Source organism: Ovis canadensis, chromosome 11, assembly GCF_042477335.2.
Source record: "Ovis canadensis isolate MfBH-ARS-UI-01 breed Bighorn chromosome 11, ARS-UI_OviCan_v2, whole genome shotgun sequence".
Lineage (NCBI taxonomy): Eukaryota > Metazoa > Chordata > Mammalia > Artiodactyla > Bovidae > Ovis > Ovis canadensis.
The window spans coordinates 31348268-31363378 of record NC_091255.1 but is presented as its reverse complement, the minus strand read 5'-3'; the positions used below and the strand labels follow the sequence as shown (position 1 = coordinate 31363378).

Here is a 15111-nt window from a genome sequence, read left to right as displayed (position 1 = left end):
ACAACTAACACTTTCACTTTCAGGCCAGTCGCAGCTGAGGCCCTAGAAACTGTTCTAAAAAAGCGGAAGGAGGGGCTTGCATCCATTCCAACCACACCTCCTCGCGCTCAATACTTCCATCTTTGGTCCCGCCCCTTCCTGCCCGAATTGCAACTGTAATTGGTGAGTTCGCCAAACCGCCTGAGTACTTTGGCGCCTATTGGGTCAACCGCTGAACCTGGGTTGCGTACTTCCTGGCTTTGGGAACGCGGAGCGGACGTAGGCTTGCCGCCATTGCCTTGCTGAAAAGCGGCCGTCTGTGTGAGGGGCTAAAGGGGTGCGTGGCGGACTGTAAGGGCCAGGCTGCGGGAGGCGAGGCGAGGTTAGGTTGGGGCTGAGCGGCCAGACGGACTGGGCCGGCGCACTCTGAGCGAGGCGGAATTGCAGGCGGGGGGTTTCGACGTGTTTCTGTGGCCCCTCTTGAGGGCCTGGGCCCTGTTCGTTAAATTTTTTTTCTTCTGCTGCTCCCCAGATTCTCCGGGCATGGCCGGAGTATTTCCTTACCGAGGGCCGGGTAACCCGGTGCCTGGCCCACTAGCCCCGCTGCCAGACTACATGTCGGAAGAGAAGCTGCAGGAGAAAGGTGAAGAAAAGCGGGCGGTAGAGGCGCCTGGGGGCGGGTGTGCCAGTGTGCGCGTGCGCGTGCGCGTAGCGGGTTTGACCCCTTCCCCGGTTTTGTCAGGTGTCAAAACATTAGGTTAGTGCACTTATTAGCCCCCATTTATTTTTTCATCTAATCGAGTATCTGAAACCATCCTTTTTTTTTTTTAAGTGCCTATTACTTGTAGGCATTGATCCAGACAATGGGGATACAATAGTGATACAGACAAAACCCCTTCCCTTACAGGGTTTAAATTGCAAAGGGACATAGTTTATAAAACAAAACCGGTTTCATTAGTTGTTCCAAAAATACCAGTCAATGATAAATGGCTGGCAAAAATTTAAAAAGGTAAAGCAGAGCAAGTTGACAAGAGAATTGGCAGGGAGTGTTCCTTCTGGATGCCCACCCACTGTCACGCATCCTGACAGAAACTCAGTTTAGGGTGAGAGGTGGGGGGAGATGAAGCGAATGGTGTGCAGATCTTTAAACTGAGGTGTCTTTGCAGCCCGAAAATGGCAACAATTGCAGGCCAAGCGCTATGCCGAAAAGCGGAAGTTTGGATTTGTGGATGCGCAGAAGGAAGACATGCCTCCAGAACATGTCAGGAAGATCATCCGAGACCATGGAGACATGACCAACAGGAAGTTTCGGCATGATAAAAGGGTGTACTTGGGGTAAGACTATCCTGGAATTATTTCATTTGGAATTTGGTCCCTTTTCGTTCTGCCTGTCTCTTATGTTTCAGTCCTGGAGAGCTGCTGTCATTTTGGGACTTTTAATGTTCTCAGACAGCTCATCTCGGTGGTTATCCATTTAAAGTTCATTTGTGTCTTTTGTTGCTCAGTTCAGTCACTCAGTCGTGACCCATCCTTTGTGACCCCATGGACTGCAGCACACCAGGCTTCCCTGTCCGTTACCAATTTTTCAGAGCTTGCTCAAACTCATGTCCATCGAGTCGGTGATGCCATCCAACCATCTCATCCTGTCGTCCCTTTCTCCTTCTGCCTTCAATTTTTCTTAGCATCAGGGTCTTTTCTAATGAGTCAGTTCTTCACATCAGGTGACCAGAGTACTGGAGTTTCAGCTTCAGCACCAGGACTGATTTCCTTCAGGATTGACTGGTTGGATCACCTTGCAGTCCAAGGGACTCTCAAAAGTCTTCTCCAACACCACAGTTCAAAAGCATCAATTCTTCGGCGCTCAGCTTTCTTTATGGTCCAACTCTCACATCCATACATGACTACTGGAAAAACTATAGCTTTGACTGGACGGACCTTTGTTGGTAAAGTAATGTCTCTGCTCTATAATATGCTGTCTAGGTTGGTCATAGCTTTTCTTCCAAGGACCAAGCATCTTTTAATTTCATGGCTGCAGTCACCATCTGCAGTGATTTTTGAGCCCAAGAAAATAAAGTCTCTCCTGTTTCCATTGTTTCCCCATCTGTTTGCCACGAAGTGATGGGACCAGATGCTGTGATCTTAGTTTTCTGAATGTTGAGTTTTAAGCCAACTTTTTCACTCTCCTCTTTCACTTTCATCAAGAGGCTTATTAGTTCTTTGTTTTCTGCCATAAGGGTGGTGTCATCTGCATATCTGAGGTTATTGATATTTCTCCTGGAAATGTTGATTCCATTTGTTGTTAAATTCCACATATAGGGATGTCATACAATATCTCTCCTTTGTCTGACTTCACTCAGTGTGATAATCTCTAGGTCCATCTGTATTGCTACAAATGGCATTATTTCCTTTTTTATGGCTGAGTGATATTCCATTGTACTAATGTATATGTACATTATGATGTACATATCATACTGAAATATGATACACACATAGCATACTGAAAGATGATGCTGTGAAAGTACTGCACTCAATATGCCAGCAAATTTCAGCAGTGGCCACAGGACTGGAAAAGGTCACTTTTCATTCCAATCCCAAAGAAAGGCAATGCCAAAGAATGCTCAAACTATCGCACAATTGTACTCATCTCACACGCTAGTAAAGTAATGCTCAAAATTCTCCAAGCCAGATTCAGCAGTATGTGAACCGTGAACTTCCAGATGTTCAGGCTGGTTTTATAAAAGGCAGAGTCACCAGAGATCAAATTGCCAACATCCGCTGGATCATGGAAAAAGCAAGAGAGTTCCAGAAAAACATCTCATTTCTGCTTTATTGACTATGCCAAAGCCTTTGACTGTGTGGATCACAATAAACTGGAAAATTCTGAAAGAGATGGGAATACCAGACCACCTGACCTGCCTCTTGAGAAACCTATATGCAGGTCAGGAAGCAACAGTTAGAACTGGACATGGAACAACAGACTGGTTCCAAATAGAAAAAGGAGTATGTCAAGGCTGTATATTGTCACCCTGATTATTTAACTTATATGCAGAGTACATCATGAGAAACGCTGGACTGGATGAAGCCCAAGCTGGAATCAAGATTGCCAGGAGAAATATCAGTCACCTCAGATATGCAGATGACACCACCCTTATGGCAGAAAGTGAAGAGGAACTAAAAAGCCTCTTGATGAAAGTGAAAAGGGGAGAGTGAGAAAGTTGGCTTAAAACTCAACATTCAGAAAACAAAGATCATGGCATCTGGTCCCATCACCTCATGGGAAATAGATGGGGAAACAGTGGAAACAGTGTCAGACTTTATTTTGAGGGGCTCCAAAATCATTGCAGATGGTGATTGCAGCCATGAAATTAAAAGACGCTTACTCCTTGAAAGGAAAGTTATGACCAACCTAGATAGCATATTCAAAAACAGAGACATTACTTTGCCAGCAAAGGTCTGTCTAGTCAAGGCTATGGTTTTTCCAGTAGTCATGTATGGATGTGAGAGTTGGACCATAAAGAAAGCTGAGTGCCGAAGAATTGATGCTTTTGAACTGTGGTGTTGGAGAAGACTCTTGAGAGTCCCCTGGACTGCGAGGAGATCAAACCAGTCCATTCTAAAGGAGATCAGCCCTGGGTGTTCTTTGGAAGGAATGATGCTAAAGCTGAAGCTCCAGTACTTTGGCCACCTCATGCAAAGAGTTGACTCATTGGAAAAGACTCTGATGCTGGGAGGGATTGAGGGCAGGAGAAGGGGACGACAGAGGATGAGATGGCTGGATGGCATCACCGACTCAATGGACGTGAGTCTGAGTGAACTCTGGGAGATGGTGATGGACGGGGAGGCCTGGCGTGCTGCAGTTCATGGGGTCGCAGAGTCGGCCACGACTGAGCGACTGGACTGGACTGAGTGTGCGTGTGCTGCGTCTTCTTTATCCTTTCATCTGTTGATCTGTGTTCCAGGTTGTTTTCACGTTCTGGCTGTTGGAAGTAGTACTGCAGTGAACATTGGGTTTTGTGTTTGTTTTCAGATTATGGTTTTCTAGATATATGCCCACGAGTAGGATTGCTGGCTCGTATGGTAGCTCTGCTTTTTAGTTTTTTTAAGGAACCTCCATATTGTTCTTCTTAGTGACTGTAACAATTTATGTTACTACCAACAATGTAAGATGTTCTCAGTTATGTTCTTTGTTGTTCTGTTTCTTTTCCCTGATCTGGGACTGGAGTTTTTAATTTGTCCTGTTGCCACTATGATAAGAGGTCTTTATCTTTGAGTGAATTAAAGCATACATTCTTGTTGCCTGTAATTCCTAAGTGACAAGAATCTTCAGGTTTGAGGGTAGTTACTTCCTGAGGTCTTTGTGTCCTTTTGTTTTCCCAAGGTGGGTGAGTACAGGTATAAATACCTTAGCAGATCCTTTTTCATTTTTACACAAAAGTGTTAGCCATTTCATGAACTAGTCCAAGACAGCAACGGAAGTTGTGTTTATTTCAAAAGTATTTGAGAACTGTGCTAGGTGCCAGGGATATGGCAACAGTCAGGAAGCAACAGTTTTTCTGGAGCTTATGGCCTACTGACATAACAGACAAATGATTAAAATAAAGTGTAGTGAATATTTTATTATTTAGGCTCAGACGGTAAAGCATCTGCCTACAGTGCAGGAGACTTGGGTTCGATCCCTGGGTCAGGAAGATCCTCTGGAGAAGGAAATGGCAACCCACTCCAGTACTTTTGCCTGGAAAATCCCATGGACGGAGGAGCGTAGTAGGCTACAGTCCATGGGGTTGCAAAGAGTCGGACACGACTGAGCGACTTCACTGCATAGAGATAGGATGTGAGATAGCCTAAAAGCTGTTTTTAGGGAGATAGCTGATGATTTAGAGGGACTGAAACCCAGTATTGTGGGACAGTGATGTTTAAGAAAAAAAAGTGGCACTGTTGGAGGTGGGGAGGCAGAGTTCCTGGTCACAGAGGGCCTGTGTACTATATTTAGGAGTCTAGACTGTAAGGCCGGATACTGTGGAGGGCCTGTGTACTGTACTTAGGAGTTTAGACTGTAAGGCCGGATACTGTGGTACCTTGTTACTTCTCTGCATGGCTCAGGTAGCAGAACACCTTGTTGTTTCTAATTATCTCTCTTCCTGTTGTTACAGTGCCCTCAAGTACATGCCACATGCAGTCCTCAAGCTCCTGGAGAACATGCCTATGCCTTGGGAGCAGATCCGGGATGTGCCTGTGCTGTACCACATCACCGGAGCCATTTCCTTTGTCAATGAGATCCCCTGGGTCATTGAACCTGTCTACATCTCCCAGTGGGGGTGAGAAGGGCTGGAATGTGGGGTGTGGTGGTGGCAGTTGAGGGGACACCGTGCAGAAACTGTTGCGTGACATTGTCGACTTCCAGGTCAATGTGGATTATGATGCGTCGGGAAAAAAGAGACAGGAGGCATTTCAAGAGGATGCGTTTCCCCCCTTTTGATGATGAAGAGCCACCTTTGGACTATGCTGACAATATCCTAGATGTTGAGCCACTGGAAGCCATTCAGCTAGAGCTGGACCCTGAGGAGGATGCCCCTGTATTAGACTGGTTCTATGACCACCAGCCATTAAGGGATAGCCGGAAGTGAGTGATAGTTGGAGTTACCACTCCTGTGAGGGTTTGGAACTCCAGAGCGGTCCTGGGAGACCAGTAGGTAGCATGACCTGGCTAGCTGGTACACCTACTTGAACTTATATGGGCCTCTCTTTTTTCCCTAGGTATGTAAATGGTTCCACTTACCAGCGCTGGCAGTTCACATTGCCTATGATGTCCACTCTCTACCGCCTGGCCAATCAGCTCTTGACAGACTTGGTTGATGACAATTACTTCTATCTGTTTGATCTGAAGGCCTTTTTTACATCCAAGGCACTTAATATGGCCATTCCTGGAGGCCCCAAATTTGAGCCTCTTGTTCGAGACATCAACCTACAGTAAGTTAGAGAGAGTAGAATGTTTTTAAATTAAAAAAGTAAATTTTAAATGTATTTTTTAATTGAAGGAGAATTGCTTTACAGAATTGTGTTGGTTTCTGCCCAACATCAACATGAAGCAGCCATTGTAAAATCTAATCTTGATCCTTTAGATCCCATTGTAGTTTCCAGACTGCCCAACTCAGCTGCTCACCCTTGATTCTGTGCCCTAGGGATGAAGACTGGAATGAATTCAACGACATTAACAAGATCATCATCCGGCAGCCTATCCGCACCGAGTACAAGATTGCGTTTCCTTACCTGTATAACAACCTGCCGCACCATGTCCACCTCACCTGGTGAGAGAGCTGGAGCCCAGCTGGGTGAAAGGGGTGGCTGCATTTCGGTTGGGCCAGCGGGGAGCACCTTGGCTGACTCTTGTTTCATTTCAGGTACCACACTCCTAATGTTGTGTTCATCAAAACTGAGGATCCTGATTTGCCAGCTTTCTACTTTGATCCTTTGATCAACCCAATTTCCCATAGACACTCTGTCAAGGTGAGAGGAAGGGACATTCTCAGCTCTTCAAGAGAAATTTCCTGACTGGGCAGAAGCATGACTAGATAAAAGTCCAGCTAGAGGGAGACATGATTTCCATCCTTAAGTGGTCCCCTCAAGCTGTAAGAGGGGAACTGTAATGTGAGAGTTTGGCACTTGGCTCAAACCAAGTTATTGATATTATCTTGGTTTCTATGATTACTCATCTGGGCTTTATTGTTTCTCCTCTGGGACTCTAATCTTATTCTGGTCTGTTTCCAGAAAAATTTTTTATTTTTCAAAATATTTTATTATTTATTTGGCTGCACCAGGCCTTAGTTGTGGCATGCGGGATCTAGTTCTCTGATCAGGGATCACACCTGTGTCCCTTACATTGGAAGTGCAAAGTCTTATCCACTGGACCACCAGGAAAGTCTCTCCAGGGTGTCTTTAAATCCTTTTTTTGAGCTGTAATTCACTACCACACAATTCACCCATTTAAAGTGTATGATTCAGTGGTTTTAGTTTATTCACAGAGCTGTGTAACCATCACTCCATTTATTAGGACATTTTCATTTCCTCAGAAAGAAACCCTGCACCCATGTTAGTCACCGTCTATTTCTCTTAAATTTTCCATGTCTAGGGAATTGCTAATCTGCTTTCTGTCTCTGTAGATTTGCCTATTTTGAACATGTCATATAAATAGAGTTGTACAGTATGTAGTCTTTTGTGGCTGGCTTCTTACACTTGGCACAGTGTTTTTGATGTTGATTCATGTTCCATCATGTTCTTAACATAAACAGATCTCCTTCCCCAGGCCCAGTTTTTGGAGCTTGGACAGGAGGTGATTGCATGTTTCTCTCTCCCTGGTATTGGGGGCTCCTCTGGGAGGCCTTTGGTGGAGCCAGTTGCGGTGAGAGGAGTGCTGCTTACTTGCCCAGTTGGTCCTGCCCTGTTCTCTGCTCCCTTGGCCTCCTTTGCCTTGGTTCTTCAGGGCTTCTCTTGTCAGGCAGCCCAGTTTCCATAGCAGATGTAGCCACTGTGTTTGGCCCCAGAGAGTTTCTCTATCATCCCAGGTCTCTGCCCAGTTCAGCAGGAGCTAAACCCTTGGGGGTTCTTCTTTCAGAGCCAGGAACCATTGCCAGATGACGATGAGGAGTTCGAGCTCCCAGAGTTTGTGGAGCCCTTTCTGAAGGACACACCCCTCTACACAGACAATACAGCCAATGGCATCGCCCTGCTCTGGGCCCCCCGGCCCTTCAACCTACGCTCTGGTCGCACTCGCCGGGCCCTAGACATCCCCCTTGTCAAGAACTGGTAAGGCTTCTACCTGGGGAGAGTAGCAGATGTATAGGATTAAAGACTCCAGCTGGGTGGGCATAGAGCCTTTAACAGGGCAGCTGGAGGGAGAGGTGGGCCAAGCTCTAATGGGTGTGTTTTTTCAGGTATCGGGAGCATTGTCCTGCTGGGCAGCCTGTGAAAGTGAGGGTCTCCTACCAGAAGCTGCTTAAGTACTATGTGCTGAATGCCCTGAAGCACCGGCCCCCGAAAGCCCAAAAGAAGAGGTGAGGTGCCCTGGGGCCCCTGCTCAGCCTTCTTCTGTTCCAGAGATGATCAGGTGGCTCACTCTCACTCCTTATTCCCATCCCAGGTATCTATTCCGATCCTTCAAAGCCACCAAATTCTTCCAGTCTACCAAGCTGGATTGGGTGGAGGTGGGGCTGCAGGTTTGCCGCCAGGGCTACAACATGCTCAACCTTCTCATTCACCGTAAGAACCTCAACTATCTGCACCTGGATTACAACTTCAACCTTAAACCTGTTAAGACGCTCACCACCAAGGTACTTGCATTGGACCTTAAGGGGGTCCTGGGCTGAGGACGGACTGGTTTTGCCCTGGCCTCTTGGGAAGGTGTGCATCCAGTCCTGAGCATTGCTGACCTAATGTTGTTTCTTCCTTGGCATTTTTTCCAGGAAAGAAAGAAATCTCGTTTTGGAAATGCTTTCCATCTGTGTCGAGAAGTTCTGCGTCTAACTAAGCTGGTGGTGGACAGTCATGTACAGTATCGGTTGGGCAATGTGGATGCCTTCCAGGTGAGGCTAGGAATCCCCAGTCCCTGCCCCATGTAGGGAAGCTGGGTGAAGCCTGGGCTGATCATGGAGCTGGCTCTAGCTTAAAGCCTGCTGGGGCCACTGTGTTGCAGCTGGCAGATGGGTTGCAGTATATCTTCGCCCACGTGGGGCAGCTGACGGGCATGTACCGCTACAAATACAAGCTGATGCGGCAGATTCGTATGTGCAAGGACCTGAAGCACCTTATCTATTATCGCTTTAACACGGTAGGACCCTGCCCTTGTGCATTCATGTTCTCAGATCCATCTTAATCTTTCCATCGGTCAGGGCTCTTTCCAAGGGCCTATTTGGCGAGAGGCTCTGAGTGTTATTACTGCTGTCCTGTAGATCTCATCGCTTCTCTCCAGAGCCCACCTTTAGTTTAAAATCTCAGTTGCTGGTTTCCTCATTAACTCCATTTTAAATATTGAGGTCTTAGAAGAGTCTTTTCTTTCTTCCCCCTTTATCGCCATACCTCTGCTCTCTGCTCCATCTCTGCCCAGTGTTCTGTTGTTGTCTGAATGAATTACTAACTTGTGTTTTTGACTTTTGCTTGGCATCCTAGGGTCCTGTAGGGAAGGGCCCTGGCTGTGGTTTCTGGGCTGCTGGCTGGCGGGTCTGGCTGTTTTTCATGCGTGGCATCACCCCTTTGCTGGAGCGATGGCTGGGCAACCTCCTGGCCCGGCAGTTTGAAGGTGAGTGGTTTTCTCCATGTCTGACTTCTCCCATTCAAGAATAGGTCACGTGTGTGCCTGATCCTTCCCTTGTCCTTGTTTGAGATTGAGCATCCCTTCCTGTCTGATCACCTCTAAGGCCCAGTATCTAATGAGTCTGACCTAGTATTCTGTTTTCTTGGGCTTCATTGTGGGGCCTTAAGGCCAGTGAGCATCTACAGGATGGAAATGCCTCAGAAGCCTCGTTGGGAATCTTTTCAGACATATTGTGTCTTGCATGTGCTGGGCTTTATTCGTACTTAACTGATTTCACTGTAACTGTGGTTATCAACGGACGTGAAAGTAGAGACTTTAGTAGGAACAACAATCTTGCTTTTAACCACTTTCGCTTCTAGGCCGACACTCAAAGGGGGTGGCCAAGACGGTAACAAAGCAGCGAGTGGAGTCGCATTTTGACCTTGAGCTTCGGGCCGCTGTGATGCATGACATCCTGGACATGATGCCTGAGGGGATCAAGCAGAATAAGGCCCGGACGATCCTGCAGCACCTCAGTGAGGCCTGGCGCTGCTGGAAGGCCAACATTCCGTGGAAGGTGGGGAGGTCTCCCCAGCTCATAGAGGGGCCTGGATGTTACCACTCCTGGACTTTAGCCCCCTGTCACTTTCTCATCGTGCCTTTTGCACTTTCAGGTCCCTGGGCTGCCAACACCGATAGAGAATATGATTCTTCGGTATGTGAAGGCCAAGGCTGACTGGTGGACCAACACCGCCCACTACAACCGAGAACGCATCCGCCGCGGGGCCACTGTAGACAAGACCGTGTGCAAAAAGAACCTGGGCCGCCTGACTCGGCTCTACCTGAAGGCCGAGCAGGAGCGGCAGCACAACTACCTAAAGGTTGGATGGAATAGGCTGGGCTAGGGGCACGGGGGGCGAGTAGGAGGGCAGACTGCAGAGTTGGGACCGTGCCTGGCCCTGGTGGGATGAGGCTGCAGTGGGAAGCTGACTCTCATATCCACCTTGCAGGATGGTCCTTACATCACAGCAGAGGAAGCGGTGGCAGTGTATACCACAACTGTGCATTGGCTGGAAAGCCGTAGATTCTCGCCCATCCCCTTCCCCCCGCTCTCCTATAAGCATGACACCAAGTTGCTGATCTTGGCTTTGGAGCGGCTCAAGGAAGCTTACAGGTGAGGAGTAGAGTCGACAGGTCCCTGTAGGGAGGTGATGGACACAGAGTGGCATCATTTTTAGAGTCCACAGAAGGCCTTTCTGGGGATGGCTTCCTCTTGGTTTTCCCATTCACACTGTTTAAATTTATTTTTTGCCTGCACTGGGTCTTCATTGTTGCCCTTGGGCCTTCTCTTGTTGCAGCAAACAGGGGCTACTCTACTTGCAGTGTGTGGGTTTCTCATTGCAGTGATTTCTTTTGTGGAGCATGGGCTCTGGAGCTTGGGCTCAGAAGTTAACAGTGCATGGGTTTAGTTACCCCCACGGCATGTGAAATATTCCTGGCCAGGCCAGGGATTGAACCCATGTCCCCTGCTTTGGCAGGTGGATTCCTAATCACTGGACCAGCAGGGAAGTGCCCTCATTCACCTTTTCTTTTGCCTTGTCAGTGTGAAGTCTCGGTTAAACCAGTCTCAGAGGGAGGAGCTAGGTCTGATCGAGCAGGCCTATGACAACCCCCATGAGGCGCTGTCCCGCATCAAGCGTCACCTCCTCACACAGAGAGCCTTTAAAGAAGTGAGTGAGATGCCCCACACGTTTTCTTTTGGCTGTGTGATTCATTCATGGCACCCAGGGTGTTTGGTGGGTTGGTGTGAGCCAGCTTCCTTGTCCCACAGGTGGGCATTGAGTTCATGGACCTCTATAGCCACTTGGTGCCAGTGTATGATGTGGAGCCGCTGGAGAAGATCACTGATGCCTACCTGGACCAGTACCTATGGTACGAAGCTGACAAGCGCCGCCTGTTCCCACCCTGGATCAAGCCTGCAGACACAGAACCACCTCCTCTGCTTGTTTACAAGTGGTGCCAAGGTAAAACTTTTCTGGGGTTGCCTCTAAGGAAGGCAGATACCTTAATTTCTACATTGAAATTCTCATCCAGATAGCATAATTAGTTTACTTTCTTGATGCCTGGTACCAAAGAAATGGTGTTGATGTTACACTGAGTGATTTGACTCTGCTAGCTAGCAATCCAATGAATGGAGTGGTCTTAAGATCTGGATAGGAATGTGACGGCTCTGTAGGCTCTAGTCCTGAAAGGGAACTTCTAACCTGCCAGAGCTTTGTGTTTCTTCCCCCCCAGGCATCAATAACCTGCAGGATGTGTGGGAGACAAGCGAGGGTGAGTGCAATGTCATGCTGGAGTCACGATTTGAGAAGATGTATGAGAAGATTGACTTGACCTTGCTCAATAGGCTGCTGCGTCTCATCGTTGACCACAACATAGCTGACTACATGACAGCCAAGAACAACGTCGTTATCAATTACAAGGTGTGTCTTGGGTCAGGGTGGCAAGGAATTGGGGGAAGCGGGAGGTGGTCGGGCCCACTGAGTTGGGATTTCCGTGGCGAGGGGAAGGCAGAAGAGGATGGGCCCTGAAAACCCTGGGATTTGGCTGTGGTTAAGAATTGTCTTTCTTTCTAGGACATGAACCATACAAATTCATATGGGATCATCAGAGGCCTGCAGTTTGCCTCTTTCATCGTACAATACTATGGCCTGGTGATGGACTTGCTTGTGTTGGGATTGCACCGAGCCAGTGAGATGGCCGGGCCACCTCAAATGCCAAATGATTTCCTCAGTTTCCAAGACATAGCCACCGAGGCTGCCCACCCCATCCGTCTCTTCTGCAGATACATTGATCGCATCCATATATTCTTCAGGTGAGTGCTTGCCTGGAGTCTTATTGTGTTGAGGTCCTTGCCCAGCTTCTGAAGCAGCTATTATACTTTAGTTGACTTGCTGCTGGGTTGGCGCTCTGAAATGGGATGAAGTCCTGTGAGTAGGGTGGGAATTGGGAGTGGCCTCCACCTGTGGAGCCATAGGCCTCATGAGATCCAGTGTCCTTGGGCCTCAGCCACGCACCTTGTCTCTGTAGGTTCACAGCAGATGAGGCTCGGGACCTTATCCAGCGTTACCTGACAGAGCACCCTGACCCCAACAACGAAAACATCGTTGGCTACAATAACAAGAAGTGCTGGCCCCGAGACGCCCGCATGCGCCTAATGAAGCATGATGTCAACCTGTGAGTCTAAGCCTGAGGGACCCAGAGGATGATTAAAGGGAATTGATCAGACGGTGTCCTGGGTGGGAGGGCGTGTTCTGTCAGGACGTCATCAGTCTAGCTGGCCTTTGAAGGGAAGCTCCTTCGAAGAGACCTATGTGACCCTGTGTTCTCTGTGGGCAGGGGTCGGGCAGTGTTCTGGGACATCAAGAACCGTCTGCCACGCTCAGTGACTACAGTTCAGTGGGAGAACAGCTTCGTATCCGTGTACAGTAAGGACAACCCCAACCTGCTGTTCAACATGTGTGGTTTTGAGTGCCGCATCCTGCCTAAGTGCCGCACCAGCTATGAGGAGTTCACCCACAAGGACGGGGTCTGGAACCTACAGAACGAGGTACAGTCTCAGGTGGGGCCGGGGGCAGGAGTAGGCCCAGCTGCATCCTCACAGGTGTGGGGTGAAAGGCGCAGCACACTTTCCATTGTCAGCTGGGCCTTCCTGGGAGCCTAGGGCTTAGTGGTGGTCAGAGTTGTTTCTTGTTCCACTGGCATTTCCAGAGGTGGTTAACCTTGAGCTTGTGATGTAGGTGACTAAAGAGCGGACAGCTCAGTGTTTCCTGCGTGTGGATGATGAGTCAATGCAGCGCTTCCACAACCGCGTGCGCCAAATCCTGATGGCCTCTGGCTCCACCACCTTCACGAAGGTACGCACAGTAGTCGTGGCCTCTGTCCAGCTCATCCCTTCGGTCCTTCCCTGCTTTATTGTTCTTCTTTCCCAGCTGTGTTCAGAGTACAGTCTCCATGCTTCATGGTACAGCAGCTTAGAGTGTCAGATCAATTTACAGTGGTTTCCTGAGAATTCCCTGTAGGAATTCTATAGCCTACATCCGTGTAGTTGTGATGCTTCTAAGTTGAGAGTAGAAGTGGGATTTTTAAATTTGAAGGCTTGAAAAAAAAAAAAATTTGAAGGCTTGTTATCCAGGTCATACATTTAATCTTTTGACCTTTAATATAGCATGCATGTTAAAAAGCAAGTATAACAAGGTATCTTTGTTTATTTCCTCTTCAGTTGCTTCCAAAGCCCCCCACTCCACCCCTTTGGAAGGCAGCTGGAATTGAGAAAGAGTAATCTGAAGATTACTTAACTGTGTGGGCTTATGTTTTATCAAGGTTTAAAAAGTCGCCTTGCTCTTTCTGCTGTTTTCCCGTTCTAGAAATGGTGCACGTGAATGTCCTGGCTGTTGCTCTCAAGAGCATCAGTTATACCAAAAAGAAAGGGAAGTCTAGGTTCTTATCAGGTTGTATTTCAAAGTCATTGTCCAGTTTCTAGCTGTGGTGACGAGGCAGCATGATACTGGTGAGTTTGAAATCACTAGTGATCACAAAGCAGGCAAAACTGTGAACTTTACGGGCAGATTAAACAACTGTCGTGAGGTGATCAGCCCCAGATTTGCTGTGCAACTCAAAGATCTAGAAAAGTGGCGGTATATTCTGTTCTTGCCCCATCAGTTTGGATTCATTGTGCTGACAACTCAGTTGGCATCGTGGACCGCAAAGAAGCAAGACATAAAAACACATGGGGGGATAACCTGGGATTTTTTGTCAATGCGCATATATAGAAATAAAATCCCCCAGTGGGTTAAAAAAAAAAAATCACCTTCTCCTGACTTGTCTTAGAGTAACTCTTAGCTGTAGCATTTTCTCCCCTTCTGGCTTTCCTGTCCCTTTAAATATGTAATAAAGAAGGCTTTCAGTTTTTTAGTAGAGTTTTTTTAATAGTTTTGTGAAGGATACATTTTTTAAAAATGATATTCCTTATCTCAAATCCCTCATGGTACATTTTTGGGGGGTATAGTGCAAGGAAACAGTATTTGTCTTCTTAGGTTGGTTTATATCCTCTAGAGTCAGATGATAGGAATTGTTTAACTCGTTCATTTCCATGTGTTCAAGGCATACACACACGCTGCCTGTGAGAGAGTCTCTGCTTTCCTCGAGCTCACTGCCCGGTTGGAGAGACATGCATAGTCAAGAGAACTGTAGTACCATATGTTTTTAGAGCTCTCGTGTTATTTGGGGATCAGTGAAAGTCCTCGCGTTCTTGACTGTAGCCCAGTCTGGGAAAGGGAGAAAGACTTCCCAAAAGAAATAAGATGTGAGAGACAGGTGAGGGAGGGCCTTCTTTCAGCCAGAGGTATGAAGAGTAGCAAGCATAGTGTCTGGGGCCATAAAAAGTTTGGGGCAATAGAATTGTGGAAGAGATGGAGGCGGAATAGGTAAGAGCTAGATGATGGAGGTCATCACCGCCTCATTAATCCCATAAGGATCCTGAGCGTGGGAGTGACTGTTCCGGTTTCTGTATTAGGTGGTTCACTCGTGCAGCTGTGGGGAAGGTGGATTCAGAAGAGTAGGAAGAAAGATGAGGTTTGGGGGCTCTGCTGAAGGCCAGATAAAAATGATGAGAACAGTGAATGTAGAGGGATGGGGGGAACAAATTTGATAAGTAGTTAGTAGATAAAAGTCAGCAGAGCTTCATTGTGGTGATATGCCAGAGGGAAAGGAAGTCAAAATAACATTCAGTTTTTGGTATGGGTGACTGGATGGATGATGGAGCCACCAACTGGAAGACTACAGGAAGA

General features: G+C 47.6%; 1 protein-coding gene across 1 annotated transcript in view; it reads left to right on the top strand.

Moving 5' to 3' along the window:
• Window positions 1–226: 226 nt before the first annotated feature.
• Window positions 227–15111, top strand: part of PRPF8 (pre-mRNA processing factor 8) — a 30787-nt gene continuing 15902 nt past the window's right edge. Inside the window, exons 1-24 of the mRNA XM_069603019.1 lie at window positions 227–316; window positions 512–622; window positions 1146–1314; window positions 5130–5294; window positions 5381–5599; window positions 5734–5946; window positions 6159–6284; window positions 6378–6483; window positions 7589–7779; window positions 7908–8027; window positions 8114–8303; window positions 8436–8555; window positions 8666–8800; window positions 9139–9268; window positions 9643–9839; window positions 9937–10143; window positions 10273–10436; window positions 10866–10992; window positions 11094–11286; window positions 11558–11745; window positions 11899–12137; window positions 12353–12499; window positions 12662–12872; window positions 13063–13179. Coding sequence (XP_069459120.1) covers window positions 523–622; window positions 1146–1314; window positions 5130–5294; window positions 5381–5599; window positions 5734–5946; window positions 6159–6284; window positions 6378–6483; window positions 7589–7779; window positions 7908–8027; window positions 8114–8303; window positions 8436–8555; window positions 8666–8800; window positions 9139–9268; window positions 9643–9839; window positions 9937–10143; window positions 10273–10436; window positions 10866–10992; window positions 11094–11286; window positions 11558–11745; window positions 11899–12137; window positions 12353–12499; window positions 12662–12872; window positions 13063–13179 — 3774 coding nt within the window. The 5' untranslated portion in view covers window positions 227–316; window positions 512–522. The remainder of the gene's footprint in view (window positions 317–511; window positions 623–1145; window positions 1315–5129; window positions 5295–5380; window positions 5600–5733; window positions 5947–6158; window positions 6285–6377; window positions 6484–7588; window positions 7780–7907; window positions 8028–8113; window positions 8304–8435; window positions 8556–8665; window positions 8801–9138; window positions 9269–9642; window positions 9840–9936; window positions 10144–10272; window positions 10437–10865; window positions 10993–11093; window positions 11287–11557; window positions 11746–11898; window positions 12138–12352; window positions 12500–12661; window positions 12873–13062; window positions 13180–15111) is intronic.